The following is a 22,405-nucleotide window of genomic DNA, read 5'->3' as shown; positions in this document are numbered from 1 at the left end:
AATCGGGGGACCGGTTTATATGGGGGCTATATATAATTATGGACCGATGTGGACCAATTTTTGCATGGTTATTAGAGACCATATACTAACACCATGTACCAAATTTCAGACGGATCGGATGAAATTTGCTTCTCTTAGAGGCCTCGCAAGCCAAATTTGGGGGTCCGTTTATATGGGGGCTATACGCAAAAGTGGACCGATATGGCCCATTCGCAATACCATCCGATCTACATCAATAACAACTACTTGTGCCAAGTTTCAAGTCGATAGCTTATTTCGTTCGGAAGTTAGCGTGATTTCAACAGACGGACGGACGGACGGACATGCTCAGATCGACTCAGAATTTCACCACGACCCAGAATATATATACTTTATGGGGTCTTAGAGTAATATTTCGATGTGTTACAAACGGAATGACAATGTAAATATACCCCCCATCCTATGGTGGAGGGTATAAAAAAATTTGGTTTTCGGTCGGAGCAGGGATTGAACCCAGGACCCTTTGCATGCAAGGCGGACATGCTAACCATTGCCCCACGTGGCCAACAATTGTATGTTTCTGTTCAATAATGTTTTGTTTGCATCGGCTCGTGGGCGCTGCAAACTATGCTATATAAATGTAACTTATAACGATACTTGTCTATTGGTGATTATACCAGCTACGTAGCTCAGTAGATAGTGTGTTGGCTTACAAACTGTATGGTCCTCGGTTCGATTCTCCGTCCAGGCGAAAGGTAAAATTTAACAAATTTATAAAATTGAATAATTTCTTCAGCATTGTTTGTATTACAGAAAAAGGTGCTAAGAACAAAAAAAATTTGGTGGATATGAGAAAGGTGTGAGGGAATATGCAATTACGAGGAAATAAAATTTTTTAAGCACAATCTTCTTTGGGAGAAAATTATTCCAAGCATATAATATTTTTCACATATGTTAAGAAAAACATGCAATATCTAATAATATATGTGCTTTCGGCAAAATGTGTTTGGAACATATGTGAGAGAATCGATTTTTTTGAGGGTATGACCTCTGACTTCAGTATTTCCTTAAATATGTTACAATGTTACTTCCGGAGCAAATGATGGACAAATCTTTAATCACAATTGAAAAACAAAAATTCACAAAGAGCAACACCCTTTTTCTACAGACTGTATGCATTGTTCGCAATTGTGTTGATACGGCTGAACTTTTGATCGGTTTTATTCGCTGTCTTATTGTTTACCTACCAGCCTACATTGCATTTTCAAACTTTCATAAAACAAACGGACTTTTACGACAAAAGTCCATTAACTTGCCATGCCTTGTTTCATTCGATTATGAAAAGTCGTTGTGATAACATTGAATTAAAATAAGACGTTCCCGTTCAAAATAATTCACAACATTTTTAAAAAATGTTAACCGTTACGTTGATATTGATAAGCGCATCGTTATTCATATACTCCATATACAAGTATGCGGTTAGCAAGCCAAAAGGATTTCCACCGGGTAATAAATTCATTTTTTAATAGAAATATATGAAAATATTTTTATTAAGACGGGAGGATAAGTGAATGTGCATATTAAAAAACGATATTAATAAAGCAATCTTCGTGAAAAAAAAATGTTCCAAACTTTAAGGAGACGATATTACACATTTTATGAAAAAAATAAATAAATATATATATTACACAAAACATAATAAGCAAGTGCAATATTTGCATAAAGAATATGTGGCATACAATTAATTTTTATAAAAAATCTATTTGAAAAAGAGTAACAAACTGATGCAGAAAGGATCTTGAAATCTATGGCAGAGTGAAATTACACAGAAAAAAGTAAACTGTTTTCTGGGAAAAATGAAATATTTCGTGCGAAAATGGAACTAAACTGTTGACTTGTTAATATAACAATTTACTTGGATTCAAAGATTTTGACTTTCCCTTAAGGATTTAAGGAAGCCTTGCACTAAGAATGTATTCAAGACGGAATTCTCTTTAAATTTTGAGTTTTGCGTACTTGGCATTTCATTTCGGCATGTGGTATTGAAGACATTTAAAAACGTTGATTCCGAGCCAAAGATGAGGCTTCTTAAAAACACATTTTTAGCGACCTACCTGGCTTTAAATCTAGTATCAATAAAATTAACATTAGGATACAGATTTCATTTATCGAATTTTCATTCTCTTTTCGCGGTATATCAATAAAGCTATTCACGTACAAACAAATGCCAGTTTAAAAATCCAAATTATAATGGATACATCAAAGTAAAAAATGTTTTCTTAACTAAAAAAAAACTTTAATCCAAAGATGCTAAATCTTCAAAAATAAGTCTTAACCTATATTTGAAGCGTTTTTATCCGAAATCTAAAGATTCAATATTTCAGTTAATTTAAGGACGATTTCTTTAAATTTAAAATGGTTCCTTTACTCAGCAAAAAATTGGAAGTGCTTCTAAAGGCACAACTTTAAAAGAACTTCCAAAAATGTCCTCCCAAAGATGTTATTTATTTTAAATACTTAGGAAATTCTTTTAATTAAATTTTTTGTAACTCGCTTTTTTCATATTATTGAAAGGAAATTTTAACTTGTTTTGTTTCAAATAGGTTAAAAACCGAGTAAGAATTAATAAAATGGTACAAATTATTAAAATTTTTTCGAAAAAAATGCTAAATCCATTCTAGAAAAATTGCCTATTTTTGAAAATGACATATTTGATGTCAAACGTTTAAGACAAGCGGTACAATGCTTTAAAAATCATAAAAATTATTTATTTGGCAAATTATTGCAAATTCCGTCCTATGATAAGCCCGTGTTAAATTCATCGCTTCTGCGCCAATTTTGCACCACTTTCGGATCCTAAAGGTAAGGTGAGGTTAGGTTAAAGTGACAGCCCGATTCAGATTCAGGCTCACTTAGACTATTCAGTCCATTGTGATACCACATTCTTCTAGTTTTAACCGCTGAACCTTCTCGATTATTTTCTTCTGTTGAACCAACCAGATTGTTCCAAAAACATTAGCAGACTGCTTAAGTTAACGTTTTCCAGGTCCACCAGTAATCTGAAGATATATGCTCCTAAAATTTGCTTAAGCCTTACACAAAATGCAGGACACTCACACAAGAGGTGTTTTATTGATTCCTTTTCCTCCGCATCATGACAGCTCGTACGATACTTCGCACCAATAGTTTTTGCAAAATCGCCTATCAGGCAGCGACCGGTTATAGCAGATATCAGGAGTGATATCTGGCGTCTCGAGAACACTAGCATATCTAGTGTGCGGTTTAAGTTTAAATGGGGCCATATTTGCTTGGTGTCGTTACAACCCTTGCAATTCTCTCATCGAACATTTGCCATAATGACAGCCTTCTCACGCAGTAAGAGCTTGCAGGTAGCCGGAGGCATACCAACAGATTCTAGTTCCCCTCCAATATGTAAGGTAGTTCCTAGCCTTGCTAGCTCATCTGCTTCGCAGTTCCCCGTATGTTCCTATGGTCAGGCACCCATATTAGGTGAATATTGTGCTGCTCAGCCATCTCATTGAGAGATTTGCGGCAGTCGATGGCCGTTTTCGAGTTGAGGAACACAGAGTCCAAGGATGACTGTCTGAGTATATATTAATGCCAATATTGCTTGGAGCATTACTTCTCAGCCAATTCACCACTTCTCTTATTGCCAATATTTCAGCCTGAAAAAGACTACAGTGATTAGGTAATCTTTTCGCTATTCGAAGTTCCAGGTCTTTAGAACATACTCCGAAATCCAATTGTCCATCCAATTTGGAGCAATCAGTGTAGAAATCTATATATCTTTTATTCCCCGGGGTCCGTGTACACCACGCCTCACTGTTGGGAATTAGAGTCTCAAACTTTTTGTCGAAAAGTGGTCTCGCCAAAGTGTAATCCACTACGTTAGGCACATCTGGCATTATTTTGAGGACCGAACTGTGACCGTAACTTTTTTCCGACCACAGCGATAGCTCGCGCAACCGCACAGCCGTTGTTTCAGCTGACTGTTTGGCCAAAATGTCTAAAGGCAATAGGTGCAGTATGACATTAAGGGAATTTGTTCCTGTCTTGTTTCGGATCCTAAAAGGCCATTTTCAATACTTTTTGGCGACGCTTTCTTGCTGGGTACTTCAAGAAAAAATTGCTATAGTTTAAGAACATAAAGAGGGACGAAAATTTCCAAAATTTGCGTCCTAAATTTAATATAAAAATTATTTTTGTTTATTAAAATTTCATTATTTTGAAGAAATTTGTCCCTAATATTTTGTAAATTGTACATTTAAAATTTAGGTTGCGTAATCTTTAATATCACACAAATATTTTTTCGTGTGGACTTCATGTAAAAATTATGCCTTCTTTCAAGTAAAAAGCGTCTTTAAAATAATGTATTGCAAGGCACCTCCTACGCTCAAGAAAAAAGTGAACCCTATATTTCAATAAAAGCCAATTTAACTCTTAGTTGATGGAATTATTACGTTTTGAGAAAGTTTTCTTGACTTTAAAAATTTTTTGTGTACGTTAGTTATATTAACTAACAAAGCGAAAAAATATACACAATTGAAACATAAAGAATTACTAAATTCGTGTCTGCCACAAAATACTTCAAAATTTCTTATAATTTTTAAATCTTACCAATAATGCGCCAATCTTCAACTTCGTATAACACTAAAGACATTATTGCAATTTTGAAATCCAATGTTTTCCTTCACACTACTAAATTTTCTTTTATAAGTGATAAAAATATTTATGTCTAATAAATTTGTCTAAAAATATTTACTTATTTTTGTGAAATCCGGGTGACACCTGCGTTTGTAATACAGTTTAATTTAAAATTTCTAAAATTAATCTAATTTTTCTAAAATTAATCAAAATTTTCCTTCCGGCCGTATATACTCGTTCTCATATTAAGGCATGACAGTAAATCGCAGTTAAAAGCTTTTAACATTTGTAGAGGGTAGGAATATACGAAAATCTATTTGTGATGCTTAAAAATCCTTTGGATAATATATTAAAACCACATGCAACCTAAATTTTAAAATAAAGAAAGTTTAAATAAAATAAAGTTAATAATCTTTGCTGAAAAAATAGTAACCTAATATGTAAGATTATGCAACCTAAATTAGGATTTGCAATTTATACTATATTATTTGCAATTTATACTATATATGGAGCCACCGTGGTGCAATGGTTAGCATGCCCGCCTTGCATACACAAGGTCGTGGGTTCGATTCCTGCTTCGACCGAACACAAAAAAGTTAAACAAAAAAAAGTTAAACAAAGAGCACGGATCTTTGAAATTTTGCGTCCTTCAGTTAAAGTAAGACAAATTTACCTCAAAGTACAAAAAACAATACTTTTGATTTAAATATGTAATCTTTACATTAACTGAGATATTGAATCTTTTTGGATTAAAGATAAAAAAGTTTCAAAATAGGCTAAAGCTTATCTTGAAGATTTTACATACTAACCTTCGAATGATTCGTGTTAAAATTTGACGTCTGTAAGTCAATTAGTTTGTGAGATAGAGCGTCTTTTGTGAAGCAACTTTTGTTATTGTGAAAAAAAATGGGAAAAAGGAATTTCGTGTTTTGATAAAATACTGTTTTCTGAAGGGAAAAATACGGTGGAAGCAAAAACTTGGCTTGATAATGAGTTTCCGAACTCTGCCCCAGGGAAATCAACAATCATTGATTGGTATGCAAAATTCAAGCGTGGTGAAATGAGCACAGAGGACTGTGAACGCAGTGGACGCCCGAAAGAGGTAATTACCGACGAAAACATCAAAAAAATCCATAAAATGATTTTGAATGACCGTAAAATGAAGTTGATCGAGATAGCAGAGGCTTTAAAGATATCAAAGGAACGTGTTGGTCATATCATTCATCAATATTTGGATATGAGGAAGCTCTGTGCAAAATGGGTGCCCCGCGAGCTCACATTTGACCAAAAACAACAACGTGTTGATGATTCTGAGCGGTGTTTGCAACTGTTAACTCGTAATACACCCCGAGTTTTTCCGTCGATATGTGACAATGGATGAAACATGGCTCCATCACTACACTCCTGAGTCCAATCGACAGTCGCCTGAGTGGACAGCGACCGGTGAACCGTCTCCGAACCGTGGAAAGACTCAAAAGTCCGCTGGCAAAGTAATGGCCTCTGTTTTTTGGGATGCGCATGGAATAATTTTTATCGATTATCTTGAGAAGGGAAAAACCATCAACAGTGACTATTATATGGCGTTATTGGAGCGTTTGAAGAGCGAAATCGCGGCAAAACGGCCTCATATGAAGAAGAAAAAAGTGTTGTTCCACCAAGTTAACGCACCGTGCCACAAGTCATTCAGAAAAATGGCAAAAATTCATGAATTGGGCTTTGAATTGCTTCCCCACCCACCGTATTCTCCAGATCTGGCCCCCAGCGACTTTTTCTTTTTCTCAGACCTCAAAAGGATGCTCGCAGGGAAAAAAGTTGGCTGCAATGAAGAGGTGATCCCCGAAACTGAGGCCTATTTTGAGGCAAAACCGGGAGCCACCGTGGTGTAATGGTTAGCATGCCCGCCTTGCATACACAAGGTCGTGGGTTCAACTCCTGCTTCGACCGAACACCAAAAAGTTTTTCAGCGGTGGATTATCCCACCTCAGTAATGTTGGTGACATTTCTGAGGGTTACAAAGCTTCTCTAAGTGGTTTCACTGCAATGTGGAACGCCGTTCGGACTCGGCTATAAAAAGGAGGTCCCTTGTCATTGAGGTTAACATGGAATCGGGCAGCACTCAGTGATAAGAGAGAAGTTCACCAATGTGGTATCACAATGGACTGAATAGTCTAAGTGAGCCTGATACATCGGGCTGCCACTTAACCTAACCTTGAGGCAAAACCGAAGGAGTACTACCAAAATGGTATCAAAAAATTGGAAGGTCGTTATAATCGTTGTATCGCTCTTGAAGGGAACTATGTTTAATAATAAAAACGAATTTTGACAAAAAAATGTGTTTTTCTTTGTTAGACCGGGGACTTATCAGTCAACCTGTTATTTGTACATGAACATCTTTATTGATATATCCCTAGAGCCTAGCTTTAAAGCTAAATAACTCCTTAAGTATGTCTTTATTTAACAAAATAATGTACATTTTAAGCCCTAAAATTAAGGTTACATAATATTGTATATTATTATGGATAAGTGCATTAACAAAGTTCAGGTTTGATTGCACTTCTTGCATGAACAATAATTGCGATAATTACATGTACAATTTCGATATGTTTTCTAGTTATTGTAAATCTAATTAAAATGTTTCCTAAATATGAACATACAATTACGTGTTTTACTTAATATGTGTTGAACAATTAACAAACATTTTACTTAAATAATAAATTATAAAGGTATGACAAAGTAACAAGTTTAACTTATTTCTATCTGAGAAGGGAAAATCTCCTATGAATTTTTCCATTAGTAGCATATAAGACCGAAATAAGTCATCTACCCCCGCCAGATCTATACTGAAGACTATGGAAATGTTTTACTAGTGTTAGGTTAGGTTAAATAGGTTAGATGGCAGCCCGATGTTTCAGGCTCACTTAGACTATTCAGTCCATTGTGATACCACATTGGTGAACTTCTCTCTTATCACTGAGTGCTGCCCGGTTCCATGTTAAGCTCAATGACAAGGGACCTCCTTTTTATAGCCGAGTCCGAACGGCGTTCCACATTGCAGTGAAACCACTTAGAGAAGCTTTGAAACCCTCAGAAATGTCACCAGCATTACTGAGGTGGGATAATCCACCGCTGAAAAACTTTTTGGTGTTCGGTCGAAGCAGGAATCGAACCCACGACCTTGTGTATGCAAGGCGAGCATGCTAACCATTGCACCACGGTGGCTCCCTTTACTAATGTTGAACATATATATACATTTGTATCTGTTATTTTCTTTTCAATTGATCAATTATTTAAATTGATTAATCCTATTTGTCACAAAAAATCAAAAAAAAAAAAAATATTTCCCATTAAAAAGATTGAAACTAAAAACTTATACCCATATTCAAAATTATAAACAGTTTATCGAAAGAACTTATATGGGGAAAGTAGGTTTAAAGTTCAATATAATATTTATTATTTTAAGAAAAAGTGAAAATCCTTCCTGGATCAATGTTGCCTGATTTTACAAAGTTTAAACGACAAATACAACAAGTATATACAGCAGTAAGTTCGGCCGAGCCGAATCTTAACCTTCTAATGCCCCAATTTTTTTGCCATCTGATTAAATTTTCAATGTTAACGACACAAAAGCAAGAGAACTAAGCAAGAAAAATGTATACCGTAAAATTCAGCATATGCTGCAAAGCCTCTTGAATAGTTTCAAATAAGTTTTGTTTTTATTTTGCCAATTTTTATTGTATTAATTTTAATTTTTAATTTTAATTCTTTTTATTCATAATCGATAAGCCAACATTGGCCAAAATGATTACACAGTAAAATACTTCATGACACTACCAAATATTGAATTCAAATAACTTATTCTATAACAATCTACATTTTATATCTAATAAACTTATAACTAAACTGACTATAACAATCGCACTGCATCTCACTTACTCTAACAATCGAACTGCCCCTTACAGGAAAAGGATTTCAAGTATCTTCTATATATGCTAAAGGATTATAATAATAATAAAAATTATACATGAGCAAGCAATAATGATTTCAATTCGTTTGGAGAATAGGAAAATTTTCTTTCATTGTAAGGCACAATAGTATTCCAAAGCCTGCAAACGCGAACTACAAAAGAATGCTGCATTAGAAGCGTTGAGAAACGAGGGCATATTAAAGAGTGAGCTCTAGACGATGCTGAAAAAGAAAAACTTGATGTGAGATACCGTGGAACTCCGCTCATCATAGCCCTATAAAATAACAACAAAGTCCGGATATTGACGAAATCGATGAAAGAACATCCTAAAAAATCGATTACATAGGAGGAAACGTGGTCATGTATGTGCAACCCATAAACGAACCGAATAATTCTATTGAAACAACGATTTAATCTTTGAAAATGGGTACCAGTAGTTCCAGCAAAAAGTTCAATACCGTAAATTATGTGTGGCATAATGAGAGAGTGAGCAATTTGCTTACGGGTATTTAGGGGGTACCTGCATCCTGTGCAATAAATACTCTTTAAGACAAAAGAAACACGAGATATAACAAAGTTTATGTGATTTTGAAAGTTCAACTTGCAATCAATATAAAAACCAAGGGTTTTAAGGTGTGTTTTACTAAAAGCTTCCTTATTAAATGAAGAATAAATAAAGGCGGGCTTGGGCATTGGAGGGTTAAATACCCACCACCATGAATCAAATATAATAGTTTCCGCCGAAATTTTTACTCCCATTATTAAAATCATTACGAAAAATAAAATCGGGAAATTTTACATTCAGTTACAAGCAATTTTCATGATCAGTGTGCGTTCTATACCCTCAAGACGTGAAATCGGTATATATGGAGGCCTTACCAAATGGACCTATAAAAACTAAAACCGATGCAGGTTTTTGTGGCCAGTATATTTTTGCAATTTCAGGCAAATCGGATAAAAACTATTGTTTCTACAAGGCTAAGAAGTAAACTCAGGATATCGGTCTATATGGGGGCTATACCGATTTATGGTCCCAAAATACCAATAGCTTCTAGATTTCCAATTTCAGGTAAATCGGATAGAAAATACAGATTCTAGACGCCCAAGAAGTAAAATCGGGAGATCGGTCTATATGGGGCTATACCAAAACATGGGCCAATACACCCCATTTTCGACACACATATTTATTGTCCTGAAATACCTCTAGATTTATAATTTCAGCCAAATCTGATAAGAAATATGGTTTTTAGAAGCCCAAGACCCCAAATTGGGGGTGGGTTTATGTGGGGGCTATATCAAAACTTGGGCCGATACAGCCCATTTTCGACCTTAACCTGCCTGCAAACAAAAAACGAATCTGTGCCAAATTGCAGAAGGAAAGGGCCATTATTGAAAGGAAAATTTCGTCTTATTCATTTCAATTAAGTTCAATAAAATAAGATTAAAATAAACTTAGCTAAATTGATGATTTTCCTCTCACTCTCACTATACATCAATATAAATTGAGCTAAATTAATTTAAACTTAGTTTTAATATAATTCACTATAAGTATAGTCCTGACTCATCATTATGAGTGATTTTGGAAATTTTATAGGATCTTCATGAGGAATGCTTTTGCACGAGCAAACTGAGAGAAGTGGGTGGAATATTAACTTTGTCATCGCGTTTGTAACACATCGAAATATTGCTTATTGATGTAGGGCGGATGGTATTGCAAATGGGCCATATCGGTCCACGTATAGACCCCATATGAACGGACCTCCAGATTTGGCTTGCGGAGCGTCTAAGAGAAGTATATTTCATCCGATCTGGCTGAAATTTGGTACGTTGTGTTAGTATATGGTCTCCAACAACCACGCCAAAATGGGCCTACATCGAGCCATAATTATATAGCCCCCATATACACCGATCCCAAGATTTGGCTAGCGGAACCACCAAGAGAAGCAAATTTCATCCGATCCGGCTGAAATTTGGTACATGGTGTTAGTACAGGGTCTTTAATAACCAAGCACATCGGTCTATAGTTATATATAGCCCTCAGATAAATCGATGCCCAATCACACAAAAATTGGTCCATATCGGTTCATAATAGTATATAGCCCACATATAAAGCGACCCCCATATTTCAATTCTGGCTCTGCAATTACCGCGCAAAAGTCCATATGGGTTCGTAATTATTTGTAGACTTACCTTTTTTGTCCAATATATACCACGTATGCACTAACTTACAATTTAGAAGACGATGTTAAGATGTTTTAAGATACCACGCCATCAGTAAGTATTACTACAACCCAAGCGATTCGATTGTGGATGACAGTCTTTAGTATAAGTTTCTACGCAATCAATGGTGGAGGGTACATAAGATTCGGCCTGGCCGAATTTACGGCTGTATATACTTTTTTTGGTTTGCTTTCTCAAAATATCTTTATTTTAAATGAAGCCTTTGGCTGAATACTGAATACCACAATCGTTGAATAAAAGTGAAATTCTTAAATTGTCTAATTTAAAAACATTTAATTGCAGGCATTCCTCGTATTCCTTTCTTTGGAAGTTATCTATTCATGATGATGCTTGACTTTCGCTATTTGCATAAAGGCGTCCTCAAATTCTCCAAATGGCTTAAATCAGACATAGTTAGCTTATATATGGGACCATATCCTATGGTTGTCGTACACAATGCCGAAACTATAAAAGAAGTATTAAATAGAAAAGAGTTTGATGGTCGTCCAGATCTCTTTGTTGCAAAAATGAGAGATCCAAATTATAATATAGCTGGTAAGTACAAATAATATTGGATATTGATAAAATAGACTTTCTACAAGGAGATCATTGTTGCAGCTTAAAATTATATCTCAACAACACTGCAAGGAAGTTTCTTTTCTTGGGAATGAAATTTTTGATAAATAAAGGTTTGTCTTTAAAACAATTATTTTTTAGCAAATAAAATCAAAGTGGGACAACAAATCCTTTAAGAGGGAGGATAGTTTTAGTGGAAAAAATCTTTGTATATGCGATTGATAATATTTTTTAAATAAGTCTAGTTGTAAAAAAATAAAGGCTTGTACTATATTCTGTTCTCGCACTGAAAATTCAAATGCACATAAGTGTACTTCATTCAAATTATGTGAATATTTAGTAGGAATAAGTTTGTTTCCATTTATATCCTTAAGTATTGCAAAAAAAATCTCTCCAAAATTAAACAGGTCTGAAATGCATAAACCGGGTATCGACTATAAAATCTGAAACATACACGGATGAAAAAGACTGTTTTTCATATGTTTGGCTATAAACATTATATGTTTGGAACACAAATTTTTAAACACAATATTTTTGAGTGCAAGCATATAATGTTCATAAACTAGCATAACATGTTTGGGGCATATATGTTAATATGTTAGAACATATTATGTTTGGGACATAAAATGTTTGTAAATATAATATGCTTCGATGCAAACATATATTAATTTAGAAATAGCCTATAAACATATATGTGTTTAGTAGCTTGGAGCGCTATTTAACAGGGAGCAATATTGAATTAAGTTGGTAGTTGTTGCTTGTTATTACAAAATTAACATTTTATTTTTCCTTGGGCAATTGATCAGCTACTTCTTTGATCCTTACAAACTGTGTGGTCCGCTGTTCGAATCCCCGTCCGGCAAAAGGTAAAATTAAAATAAAAAAAATCATACAATTGAATAATTTCTTCTACAATGTTTGTATTACAGAAAAGGTGCTAAGAACTAAAAAATCTCGTGGAAGTGAGAAAGATGTGGGGGAATATACAATTGGGCAGAAACAAAATTTTGAGCATTCAGGTCGAAAATCTATGTTGTTAGCACCTATATTACCTGTTTATTTTCATAATTCGTTATGATTGTAAATATATAAATAAATAAATAAAATTTTGAGCACAATATTGTTTGGGAGAATTTTTTTTAAGCATATAATATTTTTGGGTGCAAAATGCTTCCAAACATATTATATGTTCACATAATAACATATTGTTTTTTGGAAGACAACATTATTGAATTTGGATGCAAAAATACAAAATGTTTGAAACTTAGACTACCCAAACATATATTGTTTAGACTAATATGCTTTCAAACATATTATATATTGGAAGAGATCAAACATATAAATGTTTGGGCAATACCCAAAAATGTATATGCTTGAAGCAAAATATGTTTGGGAGTATATGTTACAGAAGCGATTTTTTGTGAGCGTGTAGTTTAAAATAACCTAAGTCGACTCAACCTTTTATGGAATTAAAAAAATGTATATGTACGTAGGTCAGTAAAGACTACACTGACGTTTTCAGACACGTCGATGTGAAAAACCTGACTTGCGGCCACGTTCAAACTAAAAACAAATTTTGTCGATAACTATCGAATGCGAACAAAAGATTGATATATATACTTGGCGCGACTTCCAAATAATTTCTCTAGAATTTGTCGATACATCCGCTTCATCACTGCGAATCCCAATACAACGAATCCGGTTGCAACAGTTTTGACAAAATTTTCAATAGAAATAAAATTTTGACAAAATTCTCTATAGAAATACAATTTTGACAAAATTTTCTATAGAAATAAAATTTTGACAAAATTTAGAAATAAAATTTTAACAAAATTTTCTTTAGAAATAAAATTTTGACAAAATTTTATCTATAGAAATAAAATTTTGACAAAATTATCTATAGAAATAAAATTTTGACAAAATTTTCTCTACAAATAATATTTTGACAAAATGTTCTCTAGAAATATTTTGACAAAATTTTCTCTAGAAATAACATGTCGACAAAATTTTCTCTAGAAATAAAATGTGGATAAAATTTTCTATAGAAATAAAATGTTGACAAAATTTTCTCTAAAAATAACATTTTGACAAAACTTTCTATAGAAATAAAATTTTGACGAAATTTTCTATAGAAATAAAATTGTGACAAAATTTTCTCTAGAAATAAAACTTTGACAAAATTTTTTCTAGAAATAAAATTGTTACAAAATTTTCTCTAGAAATAAAATTTTGACAATAATATTTTGACAAAATTTTCTATAGAAATAAAATTTTTGTTGTTTTTTATTGCAGCTTAAAACCATACATTGACTAAACTACAAGTGTAGCTTAACCAACAGAGGAAAAGAATGTTTGTCAAATTTATTTGGGCAAAGCCCTATAGACTGCAAGATGGTTGCACGTTTCGGAGTGTGGTTTTTGTTGGGTTTAATAAACTGCCTGAATTTATTCTGATAATTGGTTGATAGTTTTGCTGCAAGTAGAGGATGCTGATGAGGAATGTGGTAATTCCGAAACTCGCGTCCATCCAACCATCTTGCAGTCTATAGGGCTTTGCCCAAATAAATTTGACAAACATTCTTTTCCTCTATTGGTTAAGCTACACTTGTAGTTTAGTCAATGTATGGTTTTAAGCTGCAATAAAAAACAACAACAATGCTTAAAGAACAAAACCAACAATAACAAAACAAAACAAATGGAAATAAAATTTTGACAAAATTTTCTATAGAAATAAAATGTTGACAACATTTTCTATAGAAATAAAATTTTGAGAAAATTTTCTATAGAAATAAAATTTTGACAAAATTTCCTATAGAAATTTTATTTCTATAGAAAATTTTGTCAAAATTTTCTATAGAAATAAAATTTTGACAAAATTTTCTACAGAAATAAAATTTTAACAAAATTTTCTATAGTAATAAAATTTTGACAAAATTTTCTATAGAAATAAAATTTTAACAAAATTTTCTATAGTAATAAAATTTTGACAAAATTTTCTATAGAAATAAAATTTTGCAAAATATTTTCTTTTGTTTGGTAGTTTTCTGGTAAAATTTTCTCCAAATTTTGGGAGATTAAATTTTTGGCTTGAGTAGAAACCGTGGAAGGGACTCGTAGTTTTTGGAATTCAAATAGGTTGGACATTGATGGTACCAGCACCATTATCGAATCCTGAAACCACTTTGAGGTCTATAAGATACTGCATAGGTTAAATAGTAGAGGAATATGATGTGGTTTGCATGATGGAAATATAGCCGTCCTGGACAGGTTTACTATTGGTGATCACTAGATATTTTTCGAATCTTTCCTGGCCTTTATAATGCTTACAACTGCCAATGAAAATAGGACGTCTGATGTCCAACAAGAAAATTCCATAATGACTTCAACTTCCTATCAAGCTTGTGTTTACTATATTTTACCCTTTAGGAATATTCTTCAATGAAGGCCCTGAATGGAAGGAACAAAGACGTTTTGTACTGCGCTATTTAAGAGATTTCGGATTTGGTCGTCGTTTTGATGAGCTTGAATTGGTCATACAAGAAGAACTAACAGACATGCTGGATTTAATACGACGTGGACCTCGATATGAGCATGAGAAGCGCTATGTTAAAGAGGGTGGCTATCGTATTTTATTACCATATTTTTTCAGTCCATTTTCGGCCAATAGTGTCTTCCACATAATCTTCAATGAACGATATGCACGTCCTGATCAAGCACCGTTATGGGAACTTATCCGTTTGGGCGTGCAATTCCAACGTATTGGAGATGATTATGGTAAACTTTTAAGTATTATGACTTGGGTACGTCACATCTTTCCCAATTGGTGTTCATACAATGCTTTAAAGGAATCGAATACCTACATGTATAACTTCTTCGAGAAACATGTCGATCGTCACTTACAAACCTATTGTGAATCATCGGAACGTAATTTTATCGATATGTACATTACCCAAATGATGATTGCAGAGAAAGAGGGAAATACGGAGACAACATTCAAACGCGATCAATTCATTTTGAGTTTGATTGATTTCACATTCCCAGCATTCACGGCTATTGGTATGCAATTGGGATTTTTAATTCAATATTTTCTTCTATATCCCCATGTGCTGAAGAGAATACAAAAGGAAATTGATGATGTAGTGGGTAGCGGACGTTTGCCAACATTAAATGATCGGAAGGATTTAGACTTTACCGAAGCAACCGTAAGAGAGATTTTGAGAGTTGAAACTTTGGTTCCATCGAATATACCTCACAAAGCGTTGGTGGACACTGAATTACAGGGTTATAGTATTCCGAAGGTAAGTACAATTTTCTCAAATTTGTAGTTTGGTACCCAGCAAAAAAAAAAAGAGCTTCCAAAAAAGTAGTTTGGATTCCCAATTTGGAAGTAAAACAAATTTGGATCATCTCCTATGAATTTTACATGGGCTTGTCATAGGACGGAAGTATTCGATTTTTTTGATCCTTCGCATTGCTTTAGAAGTTGTGCCTTGGAAGTTCATTTGGATGAAGAAATCAGTATTCTTTGTTAGGGTAGGTACTATGTTCGGTTTTCGAGTTGAAAACCACTTTATTTTCGCGATTACTTTTCCTTAAATAATTAAAATTATAAATGAAAACAAACTTATTCCTGTAAAGTCTTGCCGAAATCTAGAGGAACAAGAAACTACGCATCAATTGAGTTAATTTGTCTGCTTTATATTGAACTGTTTTAATAAAGTAACCACGAAAATTTCAACGCGAAAAGCGAACATAGTACTTAGCTTTACACAGAAAAAGATTTTACGAAAAAATTTCCAATAAAATATTAATTGAGTTTTAAAAAATATTCAATTAAAAATTTGGTTGATTCAACAATTTTTTTTATTGAAACAATAATCAATCACAAAAATTAAATGGATCAATTAATTTTTTAATTGATACTATCATTTTTGTGGTTGAAGACATTTCAATTAACAAATTAATTAGATCAATTAATTTCGTGATTGAACCAGAAAAAAAAAATTTTGTGTGTAGACTTTTATTTTCGTATTATCTAATTTGTATACCCTCCACCATAAGATGGGGGGGTATATTAACTTTGTCATTCCGTTTATAACACATCGAAATATTGCTCTAAGACCCCATAAAGTATATATATTCTGGGTCGTGGAGAAAATCTGAGTCGATCTAAGCATGTCCGGCCGTCCGTCCGTCTGTTGAAATCTCGCTAACTTCCGAACGAAACAAGCTATCGACTTGAAACTTGGCAAAAGTAGTTGTTATTGATGCAGGTCGAATAGTATTGCAAATGGGCCATATCGGACCACTTTTACGTATAGCTGCCATATAAACCGACCCCCAGATTTGGCTTGCGGAGCCTCTTGGAAGAGCAAAATTCATCCGATCCGCTTGAAATTTGGTATGTGGTGTTAGTACAATGAAAAAACAGTCAACCCACCAGGAAGAAAACTTTCGGTTAATTTTAGAAAATTTTGAATATTTGTAGAAAATTTTAACTAAACAGTATTACAAACGTTGGCATCACGCCGATGTCATAAAAATTAGTAAATATTTTTCGACAAATTCAAGAAAATTTATTAGACATAACTAAGTTTTTTCACTTGTTAAAGAAAATTTTGTAATTTGAAGGGAAAACTTGGAGTTCAAAATTGCAAGAATGTCTTTAGTGACATACGAAGTTCATGATGGACGCAGTTTTGGTAAAATTTACAAATTTAAAGAAATTCTGAACTATTTTGTGGAAGACACGAATTTAGTTAATCTTTATGCTTCATTTGAGTATATTTTTTTCCTCGGTTTTATTTAATTTAACTAACGTACACAAAAAATTATTAGAGTAAAGGAAACTTTCTCCAAACATAATAATTCCATGAACTAAAATAAAGTTAAATTGGCTTTAGTGAAATAGAGAGTTCAATTTTTTTTGAGTGTATATGGTCTTTAACAACCATGCAAAAATTGGTCCATATCGGTCCATAATTATATATAATCCCCATATAAAAGGATCCCCAGATTTTACCTCCGGAGCCTCTTGAAGGAGAAAAATTCATCCTATCCTGTTGAAATTTGGTACATGGTGTTAGTATATGGTCTCTAACAACCATGCAAAAATTGGTCCATATCGGTCCATAACTAACCATATTTCAATTCTGGCACTATAATTGCCGCGTAAAAGATCATATCAGTTCGTAATTATTGGTAGACTTCCCTATATATACATTTTTTGTCTAATATATGCCACGTAACATATGGGCTAACTTACAATTTAGAAGACGGTGTTAAGAAGTTTTAAGATACCTGGCCATTGGTGAGTATAAACCACAATCACAATCCTTAGTAGAAATTTCTACGCAATCCATGGCCGAACTTACGGCCGTATATACTTGTTACAAATTGAAAAACTTCTTCGCTTCCACCGGGGGTTGAACCTGGGTATGTTGGCACCTTAATAGAACGCCTTGGCACACTCAGCCATAAACGCCATTGAACACGATGCATCTAAATCTCTATTCAAATGTTTGTGATACGAACCTAATATGACATCACGGCATGACATTCTAACTACTTCCTGAGAAGTTCTTTAATATTTTGAATGAAAAACACTGGTTCAAATCTCACCAGCGGCAATTTTTTATAAAATATTTTTCTAAAAAAATATTTTTTATGTTATATATATTATATAATTATAATTATAATTATATTTATACCCACCACCATAGAATGGTGACGGGGGTATAATCAGTTTGTTATTCCGTGTGTAACACATCGAAATATCGATTTCCGACTATATAAAGTATATATATTCTTGATCAGGGAGAAGTTCTAAGACGATATAAGCATGTTCGTCTGTGCTATCGTCTTGAAATTTGGCACAGCTTTGGTCTTTTGCTTGCAGGCAGGTCAAGTTTGAAGATAGGCTATATCGGTCCAAGTTTTGATATAGTCCCCATATAAACCGACTTCCCGATTTGGGGGTATTGGGCTTATAAAAACCGTAGTTGTTATCCAATTTACCTGAAATTGGAAATCTAGAGGTACTTGAGGACCATAAAAAGGTGTGCCGAAAATGGTGCCCATCGGTCCATGTTTTGGTATAGCCCCCATATACGCCGATCTCCCGATTTTGCTTCTTGAGCTTCTAGCAACTGTATTTGCTATCCGATTTGCCTGAAATTGGAAATCTGGAGGTATTTTGGAACCATAAAGAGGTGTGTCGAAAATAGTCTGTATCGGTCCATGTTTTGATATAGCCCCCATATTGACCGATCTTCCGATTTTGCTTTTTGGGCGTCTAGAAACTGTATTTTCTATCCGATTTGCCTGAAATTGAAAATCTAGAGGTATTTTAGGACCATAAAGAAGTGTGTCGAAAACGGTCCGTATCGGTCAATGTTTTGGTATAGCCGCCATATGGACCGATCTACTGATTTTTATTCTTGGGCTTCTATAAACTGTATTTTCTATCCGATTTGTCTGAAATTGAAAATCTGGAAGTATTTTTGGACCTTAAAGAGGTGTGTCGAAAATGGGGTGTATCGGTCAATGTTTTGGTATAGCCTCCATATAGACCGATCTCCCGATTTTACTTCTTGGGCTTCTAGAAAATGTATTTTCTATCCGATTTGCCTGAAATTGGAAATCTATAGGTATTTTGGGACATAAGAGGTGTGCTAAAATTGAGGAGTATCGGTCCATTTTTTGGTATTTTGAAAATGGTCCGTATCAGTCCATGTTTTGATATAGCCCCTATATAGACTGATCTCCCGATTTTACTTCTTGGGGTTCTAGAATTCGAAGTTTTCACCCAATTTATCTGAAAGTGGAATTCTAGAGGTATTTGAGGAATTTGCACAAAAATGTAAATATACTGGAATTTTAGACTCTCAAAAATCTGTATCGCATTTATTTTTACCGGTCCGTTTGGTAAGGCATCGATATAGACCGACTTAACTTCTTGAGGGTACACCCAAAGAAAAAATATTTTCCTCTGGAATGAAATTTTAGACAAACGAAATTCCCCTTTTGTATAAATTATTTTCGTTTAGAGCAAACTAATCCGAACTCTTGATAAGCGATTCAACGATTGTCTCTAAAATTTGTGTCAAAAGAAAACTTTACTTCCTCAGAAAAAAAAAAAAAAAAAAAAAAAAAAAAAAAAAAAAAAAAAAAAAAAACACTTCTTTCAGGGTATAACAGGCGCACTGATCATGAAAATTGCTTGAAACTGAAAGTAAAATTTCCAGATTTTACTCATCGTATTAATTTAAATAATGGTGGAAAAAATCTACAGATTTAAGATTTCAAATCAAGGCTTTATCTCATCATATACACGATATGTTTATGATTTCTGTAAAACTCAAACAAAATTGGTTCTCATAAATCCAGAATCTGATCTAGTCTTCATAGGTAGAATCTGGTTGAACTGACTTGCTTGGGATACAATTTGTCATCAAACCCCCTAAAATTCTATATATTATCAAGAAACCCGCTAAGACGAAGAGTAAAAGTAAACTATTATATTTGATTCATGCTGGTGGGTATTTAAGATTCGGCCCGGCCGAACTTACTGCTGTATATACTTGTTGTGTATAATTTTTTTATATTTATTAGAAAAATTATCGTAATTCGCAAAACCTTTTCAAAGACCTTCCTTGGAAGTGAAAAAGTCAAACAGCACAGGTTCAAATCCCAGCGGGGATGATTTTTTCATTATTTTTGTTACGGTGTTATTGATTTTCTATTCTTTTTTGTAAAATTCAATTGTCCAAGACTTAAATTTTCACTTCACTAATTCCGTACTTTCTATCTTGTCCAAAGAGACTGCATCGGAAGTAGACAAAAATTGATAGGGAATCCCGGGATGCGCTTTAAAAGAAATGTTTGTGGACTTTTCCAAAAGGACTGCCTCGGTAGTGGAAAAAATTGATGGCGGATTCCGGGACGCACTTTAAAAGAAATGATTGTGGAACAACTTTTTTGCTGGGTAGTCTATAATTTGTTCGGACAGGGCAATAAGATATCACTAATTACTCAGTTTAATTCACGAGTGCGACTTGACAAGTACTAACCCTATAAAAAACAATAACCATTTTGGAAAGCTTTCGTGTATTTTTCCAATAGTCTTCGATGGACTTGTTCCAGAGATGCATTTGAAATAATTTAAATAGTTTGAGAAACTATGTCCAATGTTATTGCTTTTAAAATTCTATGCAAGTGTTAACATTTTTCTCTTGTATTTTAAAGGGCACATTTATAATGACCGGCTTGTATGCTTTCCATAGTGACAAACGTGTTTGGAATGATCCTGAAAATTTCAGACCAGAACGTTTCTTGGATGATAATGGCAAGTTGTGCTTGAAAAAAGATGTAGCATTACCATTTGGAGCAGGTTAGTTATAACACTACCTTACAAAAGAAAAATGATTAATATAAAGAACAATATGTTTTTATAAAATTACTTTTTTTCTTTCAGGAAAACGTTTGTGTGCTGGAGAAACATTTGCCCGTAACATGCTATTCTTGATGACAGCCGCCATGTGTCAAAATTTCAATTTTGTGTTGGGTCCAAATGACAATCTTCCTGATTTGAGTACACATCATAGTGGTCTGGCTACATCTCCCCAAGACTACTGGGTACAATTGGAAGAAAGATCTTGAGCATTTTATACACATTTATTATCGTTGATTATTTTTTAGAGATACCTTAATAAATATAAAATAACTAATTGTGGTTTATACTTTCTGTAAGAAGCTGAAATGTATTGAACTTGCTTTAATTGACAAAGTCGATTTTCGACTTTTGTGTACCTAATTTGAAGACTTCCCTTAAAACAAGTTGGTGATATGATCGTGTGAAAATGAAATATCAAAATGTGAACTGCATAATTCATAATTTGCATAACACCGCTAATGTTTGTACACTAAGCACTATAATAATTCGTAAAATTTTTAGGTTCTAAATGTTACTCAAAGTATTTGTAAGCACAAATTAGTTTTTTTTATACTCTTGTCCTATAATATCCGTAAAACTTCCTAAATATGGCCACTAAAATTTGTTTTACTGTTATGCCTTAATTAGAGGAATATATAGAGGGTAGAGGTGTGCACGTGAGTAATATTTTGCTCACGCACACTCAAGGCGGAGAAATATTACTCACGCACACTCACGCATGATATTTTTGGTAGGACTCACGCTCATGCACGTTCACGAAAAGAAAATTTATACTCGCGCATGAAAATCTTTTAAATGTCGTGACTCATGAATAATTTTAGGATTATTTCCCATAGAACCTGACTAAAAACATGAGTATGATTAACAGGTTGGCTGATAAGTCTGACACATAGATGGCGTCGCTAGTATTAAATGCATATTATTTTTATATAGTACCAACCTTCAAAAGATTCGTTCGTCTGTAAGTCAATTAGTTTGTGAGATAGAGCGTCTTTTGTGAAGCAACTTTTGTTATTGTGAAAAAAATGGAAAAAAGGAATTTCGTGTTTTGAAAAAATACTGTTTTCTGAAGGGAAAAAATACGGTGGAAGCAAAAACTTGGCTTGATAATGAGTTTCCGGAATCTGTCCCAGTGAAATCAACAATAATTGATTGAGCACGGAGGACGGTGAACGCAGTGGACGCCCGAAAGAGGTGGTTACCGACGAAAACATCAAAAAAATCCATAAAATGATTTTGAATGACCGTAAAATGAAGTTGATCGAGATAGCAGAGGCCTTAAAGATATCAAAAGGAACGTGTTGGTCATATCATTCATCAATATTTGGATATGCGGAAGCTCTGTGCAAAATGGGTGCCGCGCGAGCTCACATTTGACCAAAAACAACAACGTGTTGAACAGAAATGCCCGGTATTTCTCAAATCCCAGATGTTTTGAAAAGTGTTAGCATGTGCTCAATTTTAACAAGAACTGTTAATACATGAGAATATTGTAAAAAGTTTCTTAGAGATAACTATACATTTTGAGACACATCGGTTAATATGTC

General features: G+C 33.8%; 1 protein-coding gene across 1 annotated transcript; it reads left to right on the top strand.

The window, feature by feature from the left end:
• Nucleotides 1-1,286: 1,286 nt before the first annotated feature.
• On the top strand, nt 1,287-21,132 carry Cyp304a1 (Probable cytochrome P450 304a1). Its single transcript, XM_075291687.1, has 5 exons — nt 1,287-1,485; nt 11,132-11,383; nt 14,831-15,702; nt 20,651-20,795; nt 20,880-21,132. The coding sequence occupies exons 1-5, from the start codon at nt 1,392-1,394 to the stop codon at nt 21,062-21,064; spliced, it is 1,548 nt and encodes a 515-aa protein (XP_075147802.1). The 5' UTR covers nt 1,287-1,391; the 3' UTR covers nt 21,065-21,132.
• The last annotated feature ends 1,273 nt before the right edge of the window (nt 21,133-22,405 follow it).

This window comes from Haematobia irritans, chromosome 1 (assembly GCF_050003625.1).
Source record: "Haematobia irritans isolate KBUSLIRL chromosome 1, ASM5000362v1, whole genome shotgun sequence".
Taxonomy (NCBI): Eukaryota; Metazoa; Arthropoda; class Insecta; order Diptera; family Muscidae; genus Haematobia; species Haematobia irritans.
Note: the sequence above shows the minus strand (reverse complement) of the source record. Positions and strands in the feature narration are given on the sequence as shown.

Coding starts and splice junctions, on each gene's coding strand:
- Cyp304a1 (XM_075291687.1), top strand. CDS start 1,392: ATGTTAACCGTTACGTTGATATTGATAAGCGCATCGTTATTCATATAC. Junction 11,384..14,830: donor TCCAAATTATAATATAGCTG/GTAAGTACAAAT, acceptor TTTACCCTTTAG/GAATATTCTTCAATGAAGGC. Junction 15,703..20,650: donor AGGGTTATAGTATTCCGAAG/GTAAGTACAATT, acceptor TGTATTTTAAAG/GGCACATTTATAATGACCGG.